Source organism: Danio rerio, chromosome 1 (genome assembly GCF_052040795.2).
Source record: "Danio rerio strain M-AB ecotype USA chromosome 1, GRCz13ab, whole genome shotgun sequence".
Lineage (NCBI taxonomy): Eukaryota > Metazoa > Chordata > Actinopteri > Cypriniformes > Danionidae > Danio > Danio rerio.
The window spans coordinates 297501-317050 of NC_141021.1; the positions used below are offsets into that span (position 1 = coordinate 297501).

The window sequence follows — 19550 nt, forward strand, 5'->3', positions numbered from 1 at the left end:
AGATCATAACCTGAGAATAACCAAAACATAACTTGAACATAAAATGAGCATAACCAGAACTTATCCTGAACATAATCTGAGCATAACCTGAACATAAACCGAGCATAGCCAGAACTTAACCTAAACATAACCTGAACATAACCAGAACTTAACCTGAACATAATCTGAGCATAGCCAGAACTTAACCTAAACATAACCTGAACATAACCAGAACTTAACCTGAACATAAAATGAACATAATCTCAGCATAACCAGAATTTATCCTGAACATAATCTGAGCATAACCTGAACATAAACCGAGCATAATCAGAACATAACCTGAACATCACCAGAACATAACCTAAATATAACCAGAACTTAACCTGAACATAACCGGACCCAGAGCAGGTTATCCATGCAGTGTAAGTTACCATGGTGACAAACAGCAATTGAAGTCATGCTCCTCCATGGTATTTAAAACCTAGTATTGGTTTAACTAAACTGAACTGGCTAGGCAGCTAATCCAGCTTGACGGTACGGGCCGCTGACGTGTCTCTATCACTGATCTGGGCTGTGTGTTGTGTCTGTAACCTGCATGAAAGTGTGGCAGTCCTCCACGAAGGCTCCTCTGGTGATGCGTTTGAAGCGTTCACAGACGTCCGGCAGGTTCTGCGCCTCAGCGATCTCCTGCTGGTGGTGTCGGATCAGAGTCAGAGCCACGCGGAACAGGATCTTGGAGCCCTCGTAGAACAGGCAGTCCCAGATGCGCAGCACCGTCTGCAGGACGCAAACACTGAGCGTCAGGTGACTTTCATGTTCAATACTCCGCTGAACTGTTACAGAATCACACCATGTAAGATCTGATTCCTCTACTAATCCCTGATCTTCACTGTCTGACTGAGATCTGATGTAAAGTGTGTCTCAGAGCAGGCCAGAAGCACCGCAGTAAATGACTCTGCTCTGCGCCATCGCTCTCAAATATGGATATGGACAGAGTTGTGCTCGCCTGCTGCTCCTGACAGCGCTTCATCTAGTTTAATCCTTCAAGAACTAAACCAGGACTGAAGGCCAGCAGGTTTATATTCTAATGTGTCTTTATTTAATAACGAAATTTTGGAAATATTATAATTCTACTGATAATAAAGGCAGCCGCGCTCAGCTTGACCTCCACGGGCAGCACGTCGATGAACAGGCAGATGAACCAGCGCGAGACCACCAGAGTCCACATCACACCCTGATCCTGCATGAGCTTCCAGACCGCAGGAGCCTTCAGCCGCACCAGCTCCCCCAGCACCTCCTGATCCGTCTTCAGGCCCAGCATCGCCGGGGTGTAGTAATCTGAGGAAACACACACACACACACACAGGGTGAGTGCCTTTTTACTCTAGTTTATTGTATAACTAGATAGATAGATAGATAGATAGATGGATAGATAGATAATTGTAATGCATTTATTTAAACAATATTGATAAGTAAAAAAATCAAAGTTACCAGATTTAATTTATTTTAAATTAATGGTATTAAAAAAAAAATAAATAAAAAAAAAAAAAATATATATATATATATATATTTTTTTTTTTTTGATTGTTGATTAAAATGTAACTATTGATAATGAAGAGAATAATGTCATTTTAAAGTATTATTTATAAAAACCTCAATGCTAAACTCACAAAATATGTATTTATTGCATTGATGGTAATTAGAACCTAAAATACTAAAACAACGAGTAACATGATGATGTGTTTGAGCCGGATCTGAGGTGCTGCAGGAAGTGTGTGTGTGTGTGTGTGTGCTAGAGGTGTGTTTGAGTGTGTGTGTTGCTCCTAAAAGGATCAGATCATGTGACGTAAGCCCAGTTTATTCATAGACGTAAGCTGAGAATAGATGTGCTCATGTCATCTCTCGTCATAGCGTGTGTGTGTGTGTGTGTGTGTGTGTGAACAGCAGGAAACACACCTGGCAGTATCCGGCTCAGCAGCGCCTCCATCAGCCAGAAGGACGTCTCCTCATCTTTACTGACCAGGATCAGGTAACCTGCGATGAAGTTCATTCCCTGATACAGGGAAAAACAGACGCAGAAATATAAGCACACACACACACACACACACACACACACACACACACACACACACTTATTTACATTGCAAATACAATATATGCATGAAATCTTCAGTCATAAAAAAACAACATGTAACATAAATAATGCTTAAAACATGTGCGGTATTAGAGAAATTAATTAATTACTAAAAGTTATGACTCAATCGTGCACTAAATCTAATTTGACCAAACCATGCTGACATTTAAATGCCCCAAAACAAACACGCCCATAATACAAGACATTATTTACCCTTTTTGATATCGTCACTATAGTTACTGGACACACCCCTTACTGCTGATTGGCTGAAGTGTGTTTTAGGACTCTGCTCAAACATTGTTTAATACAGTATTAAAATTCACACATTTTAGAAACAAAAATAATATAGTTAAACAATTATATGATTAATTAAAAACTAGCACATGTGAAAAAATGAATGAAATTTTACAAAAATGAGAAAATTTTAATTTATTAAAAAATATAATAATTACACAATAATAACAATAATAATAATAATAATAATAATAATAATAATTTAATAATAATAACAATAACTAAATAATAATTATTATTATTACATTATAATAAAAAAAATAATAAAATAATAATAATTATAATGACATAATAATAATAATAATAATAATAATAATAAAATATAAATATTTAATATCAGCTCATAATGATGAAACTTAATTCCTGCTGTAATGCTAGACTGTATTTCAGCTTTAGTCTTTATCTCTGCGTGTGTGTGTCAGTAAACTAAGCCATCGTGTCCTCTCAGCCAATCGCGTGTCTCTTCATCGGTCGCTCATTTGCATTGTAAATATTGTGCAAACTCTGTGCTGGTTCAATAAACACAAACAATGATTGACTAGTAGAGGCCAGCAGCTGTGCGTATCCCAGCATTCCTCTCTGTTCTGATTGGTCAGATGTGAGGTCATGTGATCATACCTGACAGTACCCCACTGCTTTATTATGATGTCCGTACGCCACCAGCACGTTATACAGCGCCTGCTGCAGACACGGCTCCGCTGACTTCCTGAAGTAGATGTTGTCTGGGAAGGTTCTGTGCAGATCTACACACACACACACACACACACACACACACACACACACACACACACAGAAGATCATGCAAAACTTAACTGAGGAAGTGTAAGAGTTGCAATATTCTGTCTGTAGCTCCGCCCTCTCATTTGCATTTAAAGCAACAGTCAGCAAAACAGCACAATCAGGATCAAAGCCTGAAGGGGTCCGTTTCAGAGAGCTGGAGAACATCATCTGTGTGTATTCTCAGCTCAAACTTAAAGTTTCACCATCACACTGTGGATTTCAGAGCATTCTAAATCAAAAATAGCAAAAAGGTCAATAAACTGGAGTGTTAGATGTGTTTCTGATGCAAATGATACGAATACATTTTCATATTTGTTTTCGGTCTGCTTTGGAAAATGCAAATGTAAATACAGAAACACACTGCTCTTTTGCATCTGACATCTGTAATGAACACTGCAGCTCGCCTCGTCTGTGTGTCTGCAGCACAGTACAGGAAGGCAACAGTGCTGCATGAGCACAGCCAGATCTACACTCTATACCACACATAAACCAGCGTCTCTGTTTATCTGTGCAGAACCCGAAGCGGATTTAAACATGTGCTGTTCCATAAATCAGAAAATACAGTGGACAGACACGAAACACACAGAACATAGAGGAGAACACAGCGGCAGAGTCAGGTGTGTGTGTGTGTGTGTGTGTCGTATTAGTAATGCATGAACAATATCTCACACACCCGCATGTGACGTCACAGTAGTGCTCATACTGACTCAGTGCAGAGTGAATGAGTGTTGGACTAGTGGTGTGTGTGTGTGTGTATGTGTGTGTATGTGTGTGTGTGTGTGTGTGTGTGTGTGTGTGTGTGTGTGTGTGTGTGTGTGTGTGTGTGTGTGTGTTGATCTCACCGGTGCGGATGCTCTCCTCCAGTTTGGGCTCGTGGTGTGTGTGTGTGTGTGTGTGTGTTGATCTCACCGGTGCGGATGCTCTCCTCCAGTTTGGGCTCGTGGTGTGTGTCCAGCAGGGACTGGTAGTATCCCGGGTTTCTGTCCATCTGCTCCTGCGCTCCACTGCACACCATCCACACCAGCGGCCGGTGCTCATTCGGGACACCCTTCCTCACGTACCGCTTCACTGCAGACACACACACGCATACACACATGCATTCACACACAAATGCACACATACATATACACACACACACACACACGAGCACACGCATACAAACACACATACATATATACATGCTCACACACACACACACACACACACACACACACACACACACACACACACACACACACACACACACACACACTGTTGATCAGATCTGAATGATGATGATGCAGTAATTTTATTAGACTGATCTCCTCTCTCTCTCACACACACACACACACACACACACACACACCCTTCAGGTTACGGTCAACACGGCGCCGCCCCTGCAGCAGTTTGGCCCATCTGATGGAGCGGCGGGTCAGGACCGCCAGATACTCCGACATCAGCTGCTCATGAGTCTCGTAGTCGAAATCATCGGAGCGCTGGAAGCCGTACGCGTCCACACTGCAACACACACACACACACACACGTGATCCACCACACACTTAACATCAGGTGTGTGTGTCCAGCTAAGGTCAGGTGACACACTCACAGCAGCTCATCCAGCACGGGTTCACCAGAGCAACACATAAGCTGTGTGTGTGTGTGTGTGTGTGTGTGTGTTCACAGTCCACATAATTCTAGGTAAACCTGCTATTCAATATGGAAATTGTTTCATAAATAGGGAAATGTGCTTTAATTAGCTGTATTAAACTGTACTCTAGTGTACTCAGTCTAGTGTACTCAGTCTAGTGTACTCAGTCTAGTGTACTCTGTGTACCTGTGCTCTCTCTCTCTCTCCCTCTCTCTCTGGCCATCCTGTAGTGTAGTGTGCTCAGTGTAGTGTAGGTTACTCTGTGTAGTGTGTACCTGTTTGCTCTCTTTCTGTGGTGGTGCTGTAGTCTAGTTCACTTTGTGTAGTGTACTCTGTGTAGTGTGTATTTGTTTGCTCTCTCTGGTGGTGGTGTAGTAATGTGTAGTGTACTCTGTATAGTATGTACCTATGTGATCTCTCCCTGGCGGTGCTGTAGCCTAGTGTACTCTTTTTAGTGTACTCTTTGTAGTGCATTCTGTTTAGCGTGTACCTTTTTGCGTGTACTCTCTCTCTCTCTCTCTCAGGTGGTGCTGAAGTGTACTCAGTGTAGTGTTGTCTGTGCAGTGTGTACCTGTATGCTCTCTCCCTGGCAGTGCTGTAGTGAAGTGTAGTGTACTCAGTGCAGTGTACTCTGTGTAGTGAGTACCTGTTTGCTCTCTCTGGCGATGGTGTAGTGTACTCTGTACAGTGTGAACCTGTGTAGAGTGTACCTGTGCTCTCTCTCTCTCTCTCTCTCTCTCTCTCTCTCTTTCTCTTGCTCTCTCTCTGGCAGTTCTGTAGTGTAGTGTACTCTGTGTAGTGTACGCAGTGTAGTGTGTACCAGTGTAGTATATAGCTGTGGGTTCTCACTTTCTCTTTGGCAGTCCTGTAGTGTAGTGTACTCTGTGTAGTTTGTACCGGTGTAGTGTGTACCTGTTTGCTCTCTCTCTCTCTGGTGGTGTAGTGTAGTGTACTCTATGTAGTGTGTACCTGTTTGCTCTCTCTCTCTGGCGGTGTAGTGTAGTGTACTCTGTGTAGTGTACTCTATGTAGTGTGTACCTGTTTGCTTTCTCTCTGGCGGTGTTGTGTAGTGTACTCTGTGTAGTGTACTTTATGTAGTGTGTACCTATTTGCTCTCTCTCTCTCTGGTGGTGTAGTGTAGTGTACTCTGTGTAGTGTACTCTATCTAGTGTACTCTATGTAGTGTGTACCTGTTTGCTTTCTCTCTGGCGGTGTTGTGTAGTGTACTCTATCTAGTGTACTCTATGTAGTGTGTACCTGTTTGCTTTCTCGCTGGCGGTGTAGTGTAGTGTACTCTGTGTAGTGTACTCTATGTAGTGTGTACCTGTTTGCTCTCTCTCTGGCGGTGTAGTGTAGTGTACTCTATGTAGTGTGTACCTGTTTGCTCTCTCTCTCTCTCTCTCTCTCTCTCTGGTGGTGTAGTGTAGTGTACTCTGTGTAGTGTACTCTATGTAGTGTGTACCTGTTTGCTCTCTCTCTCTGTCGGTGTAGTGTAGTGTACTCTATGTAGTGTACTCTATGTAGTGTGTACCTGTTTGCTCTCTCTCTGGCGGTGTAGTGTAGTGTACTCTGTGTAGTGTACTCTATGTAGTGTGTACCTGTTTGCTCTCTCTCTGGCAGTGCTCGGCTGGTTGATGCGGTGTTGCGGCTGGCCGGTTCTCCCGGTGCGGTCGCGCTCCTCCATGTTCAGTCCTCCGGGCTCCGGGTCTCCTCCATTCACCGCTCATGGACGCCGCTGAGCAGACAAACTTTTCCCGCACACACCGCCACAGTAATGGCTCCGCTTCTCCCGCGGGACAGACAGCTGAACAACCTGCCGCTCCGGTAACGGCACCGGTAACATCCAGCGCGCGCTCGACAACTCGCGAACTTCAGCGCGCGCGCATCATCGGCGACCGACAACAACACGCGCGATTAATTTCCCCAGAGAGCTCAAGGGCACACGTCAATCAAGCCGAGGGGCGGGACTTTGAGCTCGAAGACCCGCCCCTCACACGCAGTCTCTCGCGTCAGTCAAAAAAAGGGGCGGGTCTCTTCATCACGCTATGTGTTTAGGAGAATTGAAGACTCCAGTCCAGTCTGAGCCTGTCTTAATGAGACACAGAGTCTGGATGAACTCTTGTAAAAACAGGTTTGATTAAATGAATCATAAGAGGTTATGCAATAAATACACACACATATAGCTAGATTTCTCTCTTCAGAAAATGATAAATGTTTTCATGAATAAGTGTTTTATTATATTACAGCTAATACTGATTTCTTAATCATAATGAATATTGGTTTTTACCATTGAGTCTAAAAGTCTGAGGTAAAAACAATATAAAATATACATTTATTTTATAAATACAGAAATATGATATAAATAACATGATATAAAATATAGATAAAAGTATAAAAATAAAAACAACAATAATTAAAACAGGTATTTAAATATATATGAATTCTAGATGTGTGTTCTACAATAATATAAAGTGTACAGAAGTCCCTCAGAGAGAGTGTGTGTGTGTTCTGATGACGCAGCTGATGTAAGAGTTGATCCTGTCCAGCGCTGTTTCTCTGTCCTAGTAAATCCTGATGATCCATGTCCGGTTGAGGCCAGCGAACGACTGGATTAACCACAGACACACCCGTACATGACGTCTCAGTTTTCCAAGAACACACACACACACACACACACACACACACACACACACACACACACACACACACACACTCCTTGTTTCCAGAAGCAGTTTGCTGGAGGAGTCGGATCTGATGCTAATTCCCTGTAAACTCCTCTGCAGTTTGAGTCTGCTGTACATCAGTGTATGAGCTGGTCTGCTGCACGTGTGTTTGCTGTGGTCAGTGTTCAGCAGCTCATACAGTCAGGACTGGATATAGAGGCGTTTATAAAGGGCTGAAATGAAGCCGGCTGGGTGAGCGTGCAGAACTGCCACCTAAAACTAGTCCTCAAACTAATCCTGATCAGATTAACTGGAGCACATGTTCTGATCTCACAGATGAGGCGAGCAGCAGATCCAGTGTGTGTGTTTGTAGAGTCATGAATCTCTGAAACACACACACACACACACACACACACACACACACACACACACAGAGTGATGCCACATGATGCGGGTGTGTCTGTTCAAAGAGCTCCTGCTGGTCAGTTCAACACAGCTGAGTTTAACACACACACACACACACACACACACACACACACACACACACACAGCTGCTTTATGCTGTCTGTGAGCGCACAAGTTAAACATCTGGAATAACAAAGACATGTCTCATGATCAGTGCTGAAAACACACTGCAGGTCTAAAGTAGAGAAACGAGTAGAGTTAGGATGATTCTAGGGGCCACACAGTTTTGGGGCCCCCAGAGACAATATTAAGGTTCCAGCCCTGATTAATCACATCTGATCTAACTAATCGACAACTTCAGGCTTGTTTGAGACCTGCAGGTCAGTGTGTTGGAGCAGGCTACGGCTCTCCAGGATCTGAGTTTAACACCCCTGCCATACAACAACTTAGCAACAGCCCAGCTACCCCAGTTTACCCTTATTAACCACTCAGAACACCTTAGTTAACTGTATAGTAACCTCCTACAACACATCCGCAATCTCCTACTGTAAACTAAAAGCTGACTCAACTCAAAATTATAGGGCAACCGCAGAGCTGTTTTGAGTGGACTTAACTTTCTGCACTTGACTCAGTTTAAGTTGAATAAACTCACAAATGTCCTGAAGCCGACTGCCTTCAAATCTGAAGTTGAGTCATCTTCTTTACAGCGTAGCATCTTCCCAGATTAGCATATCCACTTCACCTTAGTAAATACCTAGCAACCACCCAGACTACTCTTGCAAATACCAACAAGCACCTTGAAAACCCTAGCAACACTGTTGCAACAGAATTTCAAGCAACATAGCAACCACCCTGTTTACTATAGCAACCACACTGAAAGCACTCTTGCTGCCTTTAACTTTTTGTTGAATCAAATAATTTTTCAATTCATCTCAACTTACATCAATCAAACAGACTAAATATATTACGTTAAACTGGCTACCTGGTTAATTTGATTTGCTTGTGGAAACTTAGTTAACCTATTGAAATAAGTTAACCCAACATAAAGATATGTGTTGCCTTGATTTTTAGGGGTTCAAGCATGTAAACTCCTATTGTTTTTGTTAGAATTTATATTATTTTTATTATTATTATTAATTATTATTATTATTATTATATTCTTCATATTATTATTATTATTGTTATTTTGTTATTATTATTATTATTATCATTATTATCATCATTATTTCATTATTATTATTATTATTTATCATTATTATTATAATTTTTACATTATTTATTATTATTTTTGTTATTACGATTATATTATATATTTTTATTATATACATATATATATATATATATATATATATATATATATATATATATATATATATATATATATAACAAATTTATTATTATTTTTATTATTATTTTTGATAATATTATTTTTATTTTTTATTCTTTTTAAAAATTATTATTATTATTTTATTTTTATCATTATTTGTATAATTATTTATTATTTTATTTTGTAATTATTATATTATTAGTAGTAGTAGAAGTAGTAATTTTATTATTTTACTATTATTATTATTACTATTATTATTATTATTATCATTATTTTATTATTATTATTATTATTATTTGTTTGTTTTTATTTTATTATTTTTTATTATTATTATTATTCAGCTGTAATGTGGAACAGGCAGACCAACCCTTAAGGTCTAGTTGTAAATTTGTTACAGTGCACTCAGAGTACCCTAGCAACTGCATAGCAACTAACTTCAGATCCCTAGCAACACCCTAGCCACAAACCAGAGTAACCTATCAACCATCCAGATTAAAAGGCAACTGCCTAGCAACCGCCCAGTCATCCTTGGCAACTGCCTAGCAATGACAAGTAACTTCGCAACTGCATAGCCACAACCAAGACAACCCCAGCAACATCAAAGCTACAAAATCCACTCAAAGCATCCTAGCAACCACCCAGAATACCCTAGCAACACCCTAGTAACCACACATTTTATCTTAGCAACTACCTAGCAACCTCCTGGTCAAAATATGACTTTATTTGCTGAGCTCCTATAATCAAAGAGAAGCAGCCTTGCTGAACAGTAGAGGCGATTTGACCAATAGAGCGTGAGGCTATTTGCATATGCATGATGAAACAGACACTGATGATGATTGATCGTGTGTTGTTGATGTTTCTGGAGTGTGTGTGTGTGTGTGTGTGTGTGTGTGGATCAGATAAACACACAGCAGAAAGATGAGTTCACATCACTGTTATACTCCTGCACACAGAGTAACTCATGTTGGTTGAGCTTTTCTTTAGTTTTCCTCCACCAGGTAATGAGAGATGAATCTGGTGACATATTAAATCTGGCCTTTGTGTTTTCATGCTGGAACAAACCTGGTTAAAGTTTTACCCAGAACCCTCTCAAACCACAGCGTCTGCTTTTGTGCGTCAGTGTTTTGCATTGTGTGAAAATGACCTGCAAGTTGATCTATAGCAGCACTGTTTGTGTCTGTGGGGTTTCTCCTCTGCTGGTGTCAATGCAAATACATCATCATCACCATCACCATCATCATCATCATCATCATCATCATCATCATCATTCTCCTGAAAGCAGCTTAAAATAACAGACATGTGCTGGATGTGATACGCTCCACAGAAAAAGGTGATGCTCTGTTTTGGCATCAGAAATGTCCACAAACAGATGAAGACAGAATGATTCGGCCTCATGTGAACTTTTTATTCTTTCCCAAACGATGTTTAACAGTGCAAAGGACCCTATATTATATTGTTCTGGAGAAACTCTTTGTAATATCTTGCAGAATAACTAGTCAAAAATTATCTACTGTCATCATGACACAGATAAAATATGCATTGCTCTCAAATGATTAATCACATCCAAAATTACAGTTTGTACTCACTGTGTATAAATATTGTCTATTTATAAATAAAACACATGTATAATACAAAAAATGCCAAACCTAAAAGATTTATATATATATACACACACACATAATTTTAGATGTAATTAATAACAATTAATCTTTTGACAGCAATAAAAATGTTATTAGAAAGTAGTTATTAAAACTATTATATTTAAAAATGTGTTGAAAAACTCAAACAATACTTGAACAAGAATCTAAATGTTGACAGCAGCACTGATAATGCAGTGTTTATGTGTCAGTGTGTTCAGAAGTTAAAGGTGTCGGTGAAGCGGATGATTTTCGGGATGTAGGTGAGTCTGGCTGAAGGCTCGCTGTAGTTTACGCTCCTGTACTTCTGTGTTTCTCCTGATTTCTCCTCATTCATCTTCTGACCATCAGAAACTCTAGAACTGAGGTCAGCGGCGGCGTCTGAACAGAAACGCTCCTGCTGTCTGTCTGTCTCATGAGGAGGAATCGATTCTTCATTATTCCACTCTTCATGTTGATCTCCTGTCTGCACCAGAGGCTTTGTGGAGCTCATTAATGTCCAGACTTCAGCAGAAGGCCTGACTGATGATGGAGGAATCGTCATGGTTGGATGTTCCTCTGTTTGTTGCTCTGAATCCAACACAACAGAACTGAAGGCTTCATTCAGGTCCTGCTGTCCAAAATCGTCCTGTCCTGCATGTGAGTCAATTGATTTGGCCATTAGTACTTTATGTGAAACAATTGATTTGCCCTTGAGTACTTCTGAATCATTCGATTTGTTTGTGAGTACTTTTAAATCAGTTGATTCAATCATGAATACTGTAGGCGAATCAGTTGGTTTGTTTTTGAGTACTTGTGGATTAGTTGATTCGGTCATGAGTACTTCACGTGAATCAGTTGATTTGTTTGTGAGTACTTCATGTGAACCAGTTGATTCGGCCATGAGTACTTCATGTGAATCAGTTGGTTTGTTTGTGAGTACTTCATGAGAATCAATTGATTTATTTGTGAGTACTTCATATGAATCAGTTGATTCGGTTATGACTACTTCATGTGAATCAATTGATTTGGTTGTGAGTACTTCTTGTGAATCATTTGATTTGCTTGTGAGTACTTGTAATTCTTTTGATTTGCTTGTCAGTAATTCTTGTGAATCATTTGATTTGCTTGTGAGTACTTCATGTGAATCATTTGATTTGCTTGTGAGTACTTCTTGTGAATCATTTGATTTGCTTGTGAGTACTTCATGTGAATCATTTGATTTGTTTGTGAGTACTTGTGAATCATTTGATTTGCATTTGAGTACTTGGGAATCATTTGATTTGGGCATGAGTACTTGTGAATCAGTTGATTTACTTGTGAGTTCTTCATGTGAATCATTTGATTTGGTTTTGAATGCTTTTAGTGAATCAGTTTTGGTGTGTTGCCTGAGTATTTCTTCTGAATTTGTTTTGTTATGTCTGAGTATTTTATTTGAATCAGTGAGTACTTGTGAATCAGCTGATTTACTTTTGAATGCCTGTGGTGAATCAGTTGATATGTTTGTGAGAACTCTTTGTGAATCAGTTGAGTTGACAGTGAGTTCTTGTGAATCAGTTAATTTATTTCTGAGTACTGGTAAATTAGTTGATTCATTTGTGAGTACTTGTGAATCAGTTGATTTGTTCATGGGTTCTTGTGAATCAGTTGATTTTGTTGTGAGTTCTTCTTGTGAATCAGTTGATTTGTTCATGAGTTCTTGTGAATCGGTTGCTTTGCTTGTGAGTCCTGGTGAATCAGTTGTCTTTCCGCCGAGTTTCTTGAGTGTATCTTGTGTATCAATAGATCTGCTGTGTTTCTTGACCCGACATGATGGATTGTGTTTGTGTGCCGTCACTAAAGTCTCGAATGCCTTGATGATGCTGCTGAACGCACTGTCTCCGCCGCTGCACCGCTGCGTCTGTTTCTTCATGTCCTTTTTCTCCAGTGCTGCAAATTTCTCCAGCATGTCCTGAACACGTGAGGCTTTTCTCTTCATTCCAGCTCTTGCGTTGGCTCTCAGCGTGTGTGTGTCTTTAAACTGGCGCCCCTTGACATTCAGAGAGCCCACTTCTCTCCTGCGGCTGACCCTGGGCTTCTGCGAACTCTTCAGGAACTTGGATCTGAGCAGCTGGAACGCGCTGAGCCGTGGACTGACCCTCGGAGACTCCTGAGATGCTGAAACAGGGTTTGGAGGATCTCCGGCTTGGTAAAGCAGCAGATCCTCCAGGATTCCTCTGATTTTCGGGTGTGTAGATCGATCCAGGATCAGCTGTTTGACAGATTTCAGATCCAGAGATGAAGTGATGGAGATCCGCCGTCCGTCTCTCTGTGCTCTGTGGAATAAAAGTGTGTTTCTGTGTACTCAGAATGAAGCCACAGCCTTTAGAGGGGATCTGTTACGCAGAAATCACTTTAATAAGGGGTCTAACACAGTATTAGTGTGGAAAGATCTCCAGCCTCTAATGGTGAACATGAGGGAATTGTATTTGTTAGAATAAAGCAGTCAGCAGAAACACTTTGATTGACATTCAGAGAGGAAGCCCCGCCCACATAAGATCCAAAACGGTTATCCAGAATTATGACTAAAGCCAGTTACAGTGTTTATTAGTCAGTGAAGTGAGCAGCTCCTCAATAAGACTTCAAATCAATCTTTAATTACTTAATGAATATTCAAAATACATGCGTTTGAAATCCACAAACAAGTCCCGCCCATATATGTTCGACCACTCCCCTATTCTAAACTCCACCCCTGGAGTCAAAGCCTCCCACATGATTGACAGCTTGTCTGATTCTCGTTTTCATTAAATATACAGTGATGCTTTACATTTATGACCAAAACATCACTTACAAAAGCATGAAGAGCACTTTAGGTTGAACAGTAACAGATTGAGTAGCTGTTTTACCTGGTATAATGCTCAATATTTCATACATATTCCTTTATTTGATTTAATCACACCGAGGAGCATGTGATTAATCAGGTTAAAGGGGCAGCTCATCCAAATAAAACTACATGTACTCGATATTTACTCGCACGCATAAACCTCCAGGAGTCTCTTTCTTCTGTTGAACACAAATGAAGATACTTTGAATATGTAAACCATTGACATCCATACTAGGAGGAAAATACTATGGTTACAGGTGTTCACCATTCTTCAAAATATCTTCTTTACTGTTTCAGAAGACGGAAACTCCTCAAGGGCTGAGGAAATGATGACAGAAGTGTAGTTGTTGTGTGAACTGTCCCTTTAACTGCTCAGAGTTTGGCACCACCTTGTGTGAGTCCTGTATAATGTCAATCAGATTGATCAGAGAAACACTAATAATGTGTGTTTATGTGCGTGTGTGCGTGTGTGTGTGTGTGTATAAGCGTTCGTGCGCGTGTCCGTGTGTCGCTTTACTTCTCTAGCGCCGCTGCTCGGTACAGTCGCTCTCCCAGGTCCTGCAGTTTCTCTCTCCTGTCCAGATCCTGATGGAGGCCGGTGGGGGCCGCACTGAGGCCATGGAGGAGCCCGAACAGACAGCCGGAGATCAGACCTGTGGCACTGCTCTCTCCTGAACACACACACACACATACAGGTGAACACACACACTCACACACAGTTGAACACACAAACCAGAAAGTGAACAGGAGAACACACACACACACACACACACACACTCACAGACAAACGTTCAAGTAAAACTACACACGTATGAACACACACACGCATACACATACACACACAAAGGTGAACACACAAACAGATGACACAAACATTGGTGAAAACACACTAGTGAACACACACACACACACACACACACACACTAACAAAATAAGACTACATATGCATACTACATGTGTGTGTTTTTCTTGGTGTATGCGTGTGTGTTCCTCTGTTTATATGTATGTGTGTGCGCGTGTCTGTGCAATTATGTGTCTGTCTCTGTGTGTGTGTGTGTGTGTGTATATGTGTGCATGTGTGTGTGTGTGTGTGTGTGTACCTCCGTGCAGTATAGCGCGTCTGCAGAGTTCCTCCCAGTCGGATCCGGCCGCCAGCAGAGCATCATACGCGATCATTGGAGCGTCGTGACCCCGCCGACCCGCACAGCCCTCAGAACTCCAGCGCTTATACATCTACAGGAACACACACACAAACACACACACACACACACACACGCACACACACACACAAACACACACATACTTTTCCTGTCTTTATCAGGTAAAGGTGTGTTTATGTGTGTGTGTGTGTGTGTGTGTGTGTGTGTGTGTGTGTGTGTGTGTGTGTGTGTGTGTGTGTGTGCGTGTGTTTAAAGTGTGTAAGAGTGTGTTTACCCTGTCTGTCTCGTCTGCATCGTATCTCTCAGGAAAGGAGGGTTTGCTCTGTCCGTCTTCAATCCCGCGCTCCTCCAGATAAAACTGCCACTTGGCCTCGAAGTAGAACCACGTCTCCTGGTACTCTGCAAGATCAATCAGTTTATTAGAGGGAGAGATGGCCACTAGTGGGCGGAGCTTACACCACTGATGACATGAATGATGAAGTCTGATTATTCATGCATTCATTCTCCTTCAGCTTAGTCTCTTTATTAATCAGGCGGCGTCACAGCGGAATGAACCGGCAACTATTCTAGCATAGGTTTTACACAGCGGATGCCCTTCCAGCTGCAACCCAGTAATGGGAAACACCCATACACACTCCAAATCCCCCCAAACCACCCCCCGCCCTTCAGTTCACCATCACCTCTCAATCCCCCCCACCCCGGCCTTCAGTTCGCGATCACCTCCTCATCCCCTCCAAAGCCCCCAACCCCCCTGCTCTTCAGGTCACCATCACCTCCCAATTGCAAACATGCAAACTCCACACAGAAACACTAACTGACCCAGCCGGGACTCGAACCAGCAAACTTCTTGCTGTGAGGCGACTTAACAAACCGCTGAGCCACCATGATGCTAAGACTGATTATAACAAATACACTGAGTTCCTGTTGAGCATTAAGGCTGGATCCCCTTTAATGATCTGGAGGGGTCAGCGGGGGTCAGCAGAGCGGCTGGGTCACCTGCCATGTGGCGGATGGTCTTCCTGCAGTACTCCTCTGCTTTGGGGAGCGTCTTCAGGAGCTCTCGACCCCAGCTGACCAGCGGACGGCCCTGCACTGCGAACGAGGCGAAGAGAGCCGTGCAGAGAGAGCCCAGAAACCCTGAGGACACACACAGAGACATGAGGGACACGGAGGACAGGGGGCGCTCTTCATCTGAGGAGGGGGAGGGGAAGGATGATGGAGCACCTATGGGGTGGTTGTGGGTCATTCGGCCCGCCTCGATGCTCACTTCCACCAATGTGTGAAGCCGCTCCGGCTGCCAGTAGCGCATCCCTATACACATGGCTTTAGTGGCGGCTCCGTGGCCAGAACCTGCAGGACAAACAGAACATAGGAGTCAGGAGCAGACCAGAGGAGTCATTTACTGATCACAGGAATCATTCACTGACCAGAGAAGATATGAACAGTTTAGAGGAGTCATTTACTGATAAGAAGAGTCATGTACAGATCACAGGAGTCTTGAACTGTTCAAAGGATTCATGAACAGATCAGAAGTGTCGTAAATAGATCAGAGGAGTCATGAACAGTTCAGAAGAGTCTTTTCCAGATCAGAAGTGTCATGAACGGAGCACAGGAGTTATGAACAGATCGGAAGAGTCATGAACAGTTCAGAGGAGACATTTACAGATCACAGGAGTCGCTTACTGATCAGAAGAGTCATGAATAGTTCTGAAGAGTTATGAACAGATCAGAGGAGTCATTTACCGGTCAGAAGAGTCATGGATTGTTCAGAAAAGTCATGATCAGATCACAGGAATGAACAGTTCAGAATAGTCATGAACTGATAAAATGATTCATGAACAGATCAGAATATTTGTTTACAGATCACAGGAGTCATTTAATGATCAGAAGAGTCATGAAGAGTTCAGAAGAGTCATTTACAGATAATAAGAGTCATGGACAGACCTGAGGAATCATTTACACATCAGAAGATTCATGAACTCATCACAGGAGTCACGAACAGATCCCTCAACTCACAGAACGTTTGACCTCGTTTGTAGAGGTAAACAGCTCAAATATACTGTGTGTGTGTGTGTGTGTGTGTGTGTGTGTGTGTGTGTGTGTGTGTGTGTGTGTGTGTGTACGTGTACGTGTACGTGTACGTGTGTGTACCTTTCTCGTTGAAGGGTGTGTGCCAGGCCAGCAGGAAGTTGTGTGGTTTGAGGTTTGCACAGCCCTCCACAGTGCTGGGCTCCGGGACTCGACCCTGCAGACTCACCATGGCCTCCACATAGAGCCGCACCAGCTCACGGTACAGATCCTCCAGACACCAGTAATCTGAGCACACACACACACACACACACACACACTGATTAGGGCTCTGGGGAACAGATGAAGGCTGAACTGAAGACCCTCCATCAGCTGCTGGAGACTCCATACACTCTATTACAGGGTGAGTGTGTGTGTGTTATATGCAGACTGTTGTGTGTGTGTGTGTGTGTGTGTGTGTGTGTGTGTGTGTGTGCTGATGTGGAATGTGGATGATAAGCAGTGTTCTGATCCTCCAGTGTCGTCAGCTCCTGTTTAAGGGCACTCGGCGTGCAGCATCTGAGCTGTGTTTGTGTGTGTGTGTGTGTGTGTGTGTGTGTGTGTGCGCACTCCTGCTGGATTACAGGCTCCGTTATTTACAGGCTCCGTTATTTACCGCACTAGCAGAGATTAGTGTGTGGCACGCCGTATTAGCATGGAAATGGACGACCGTGACCCGCAGCTCTATTCTGGGGCCCTTATCAGTGTGTGAGAGTGTGTGTGTGAGAAAGAGAAAGTGTGTATGTTTGTGTGAGTGTATGTGTATGCATGTGAGACTGTGTGTGTGTGTGTGTGTGTGTGTGTGTGTGTATGTGTGAGAGAGAGATAGAGAGAGAGTGCATATGTGGGAGTGTGTGTTTATACGTGTGAGAGAAAGAGTGTGTTTGTGAGTGTGTGTGTGTGTGTGTGTGTGTGTGTGTGAGGGCATGTTGTGTCTGTGTTTATATGTGTATGTAAGAGTGTGTTGTTTGTTTGAATATAAGACTGTGTGTGTGTGTTAGAGAGAGAGAGAGAGTGTGTATGTATGTGTTAGTGTATGTAAGAGATGTGTGACTTTGAATGTGTGTATGTTCATTGTTTAGTGTGGTTGTGTGTGTGTGTGTGCTGCTAGTATTTGTGATGATGTGTGAGTTGTGTAGTTTGACTATAAGATAGTGTGTTTGTGTGTGTAAGGAAAAGAGTGCAGTATATGTGTGTGTGTGTGTGTGTGTGTGTGTGTGTGTGTGTGTGTGTGTGTGTGTTTATGAGTCATGCAGAGGAAAGCATGCGTGTCACGCCGCTGTGAGGACAGATGTGTGTGTGTGTGTGTGTGTGTGTGTGTCAGTGAGGAGGGATTCAGACTAATTCAGCTCTATTCTCAGCAGCTTTAAAACCTCATCTACAGACACTGAACAAAAACACACACTCACAAGCGCACACACACACACACACACACACACACACACACACACACACACACACACACACGTCTGGAAACAACACAACCAGCAGCATCTGTCAATAACACACACATTAACTCTGCATGAACTACTGTGACAGCTTTAGCACACACACACACACACACAAAAAAAAATAAAATGGTGGCTTAAAGGTCAGTGTACGTGTTTATATGAGCATATGTGTGTGTGTGTGTGTGTGTGTGTGTGTGTGTGTGTGTGTGTGTGTGTGTGTGTGTGATTCTCTCACCAGTGATCAGGGCCTCAGCGGTGGTCATGTGCATCAGGGCTCCGTCACTCAGTGGCCAGTGTTCTGCATCCAGTTTAAGGGCCGCGAGTCCCCCGAGGGCCCGGAGCTCCTGCTGGATCTGAGAGCCCGAGCTGCAGGTCTGCCAGCGGGAGCCCAGCGCGTCTCCCACCGCTCCCAGAACCATCGCCGCCTGGAACTTCTCCATCAGTGTGTGTGTGACAGAGGCTGACCATCATCTGACCAACACACTCTTATCAGCAGCTCTTTGTGTGGCGATCAGGTGTCTCCTAAAAAGGCAACAGCTGTGGGAGAACGAGAGACTGGGCTGTACTGGAGACCACTGGAGCCCCCACTGCGGTAACACACACACACACACACACACACACACACATATAGACCATTTCAATGTGCTGATGTCACTGACCCATGAACAATTCCTGCTTGTTGTCAAACTATTAGTTAAAAGAGGGAATTCAGTCATGACTGGATTTTATGTTTATGTTTCAGTCTTATTCCTAAATGGATTAAACTGATTGATTTCCTCAACATTCTACACACAATCCCCCATAATGACAATGTGGAAAAGAGTTATTAAATGGTTGAAAATTCATTCTGTCTCCACTGATCATTCTGGAGATGTCTCAGCAGCTTCATTGGAGTTCAGCTGTGCTCAATTCAGCTGATGGACATGATCTGATCAGGCTACACCTGTCTATATAAGAGCCCAGGGTTGACAGTGCATGTCAAAGCATAAACCAAGCATGAAGACAAAGGAACTGTCTGTAGAGCTCAGAGACAGGATTGTCTGGAGGCACAAGGCTGGGGAAGGTGACAGAAACATTTCTGCTGCTCTGAAAGCTCCAGTGAGCACAGCGGCCTCCATCATCAGTCAGTGAAGATGTTTAACCAGCAGGACTCTTCCTAGAGCTGGCCGGACATCTAAGCTGAG

The 19550-nt window shown here is 42.7% G+C and overlaps 3 protein-coding genes across 5 annotated transcripts in view; 1 reads left to right on the forward strand and 2 right to left on the reverse strand.

Moving 5' to 3' along the window:
• grtp1a (growth hormone regulated TBC protein 1a) overlaps positions 1–6758 on the reverse strand; it is a 7545-nt gene extending 787 nt beyond the window's left edge. The window contains 7 exon segments of one of the 3 annotated variants that reach the window (NM_213402.1): positions 571–756; positions 1145–1317; positions 1936–2032; positions 3026–3150; positions 4097–4255; positions 4533–4684; positions 6413–6673. In NM_213402.1, coding sequence (NP_998567.1) covers positions 571–756; positions 1145–1317; positions 1936–2032; positions 3026–3150; positions 4097–4255; positions 4533–4684; positions 6413–6498 — 978 coding nt within the window. In that variant the 5' untranslated portion in view covers positions 6499–6673. 3 annotated transcript variants of the gene reach the window in all.
• The window catches only part of tmem255b (transmembrane protein 255B), a 131719-nt gene that overhangs the window by 5859 nt on the left and 106310 nt on the right, over positions 1–19550 (forward strand). The window lies entirely within an intron of this gene.
• Positions 13440–18857, reverse strand: adprhl1 (ADP-ribosylhydrolase like 1). The gene is given in 7 exon segments (NM_001006033.2): positions 13440–14359; positions 14789–14921; positions 15123–15247; positions 15845–15985; positions 16073–16198; positions 17000–17164; positions 18602–18857. Coding segments are annotated over 7 exon segments (1053 nt in total). The 5' UTR covers positions 18807–18857; the 3' UTR covers positions 13440–14201.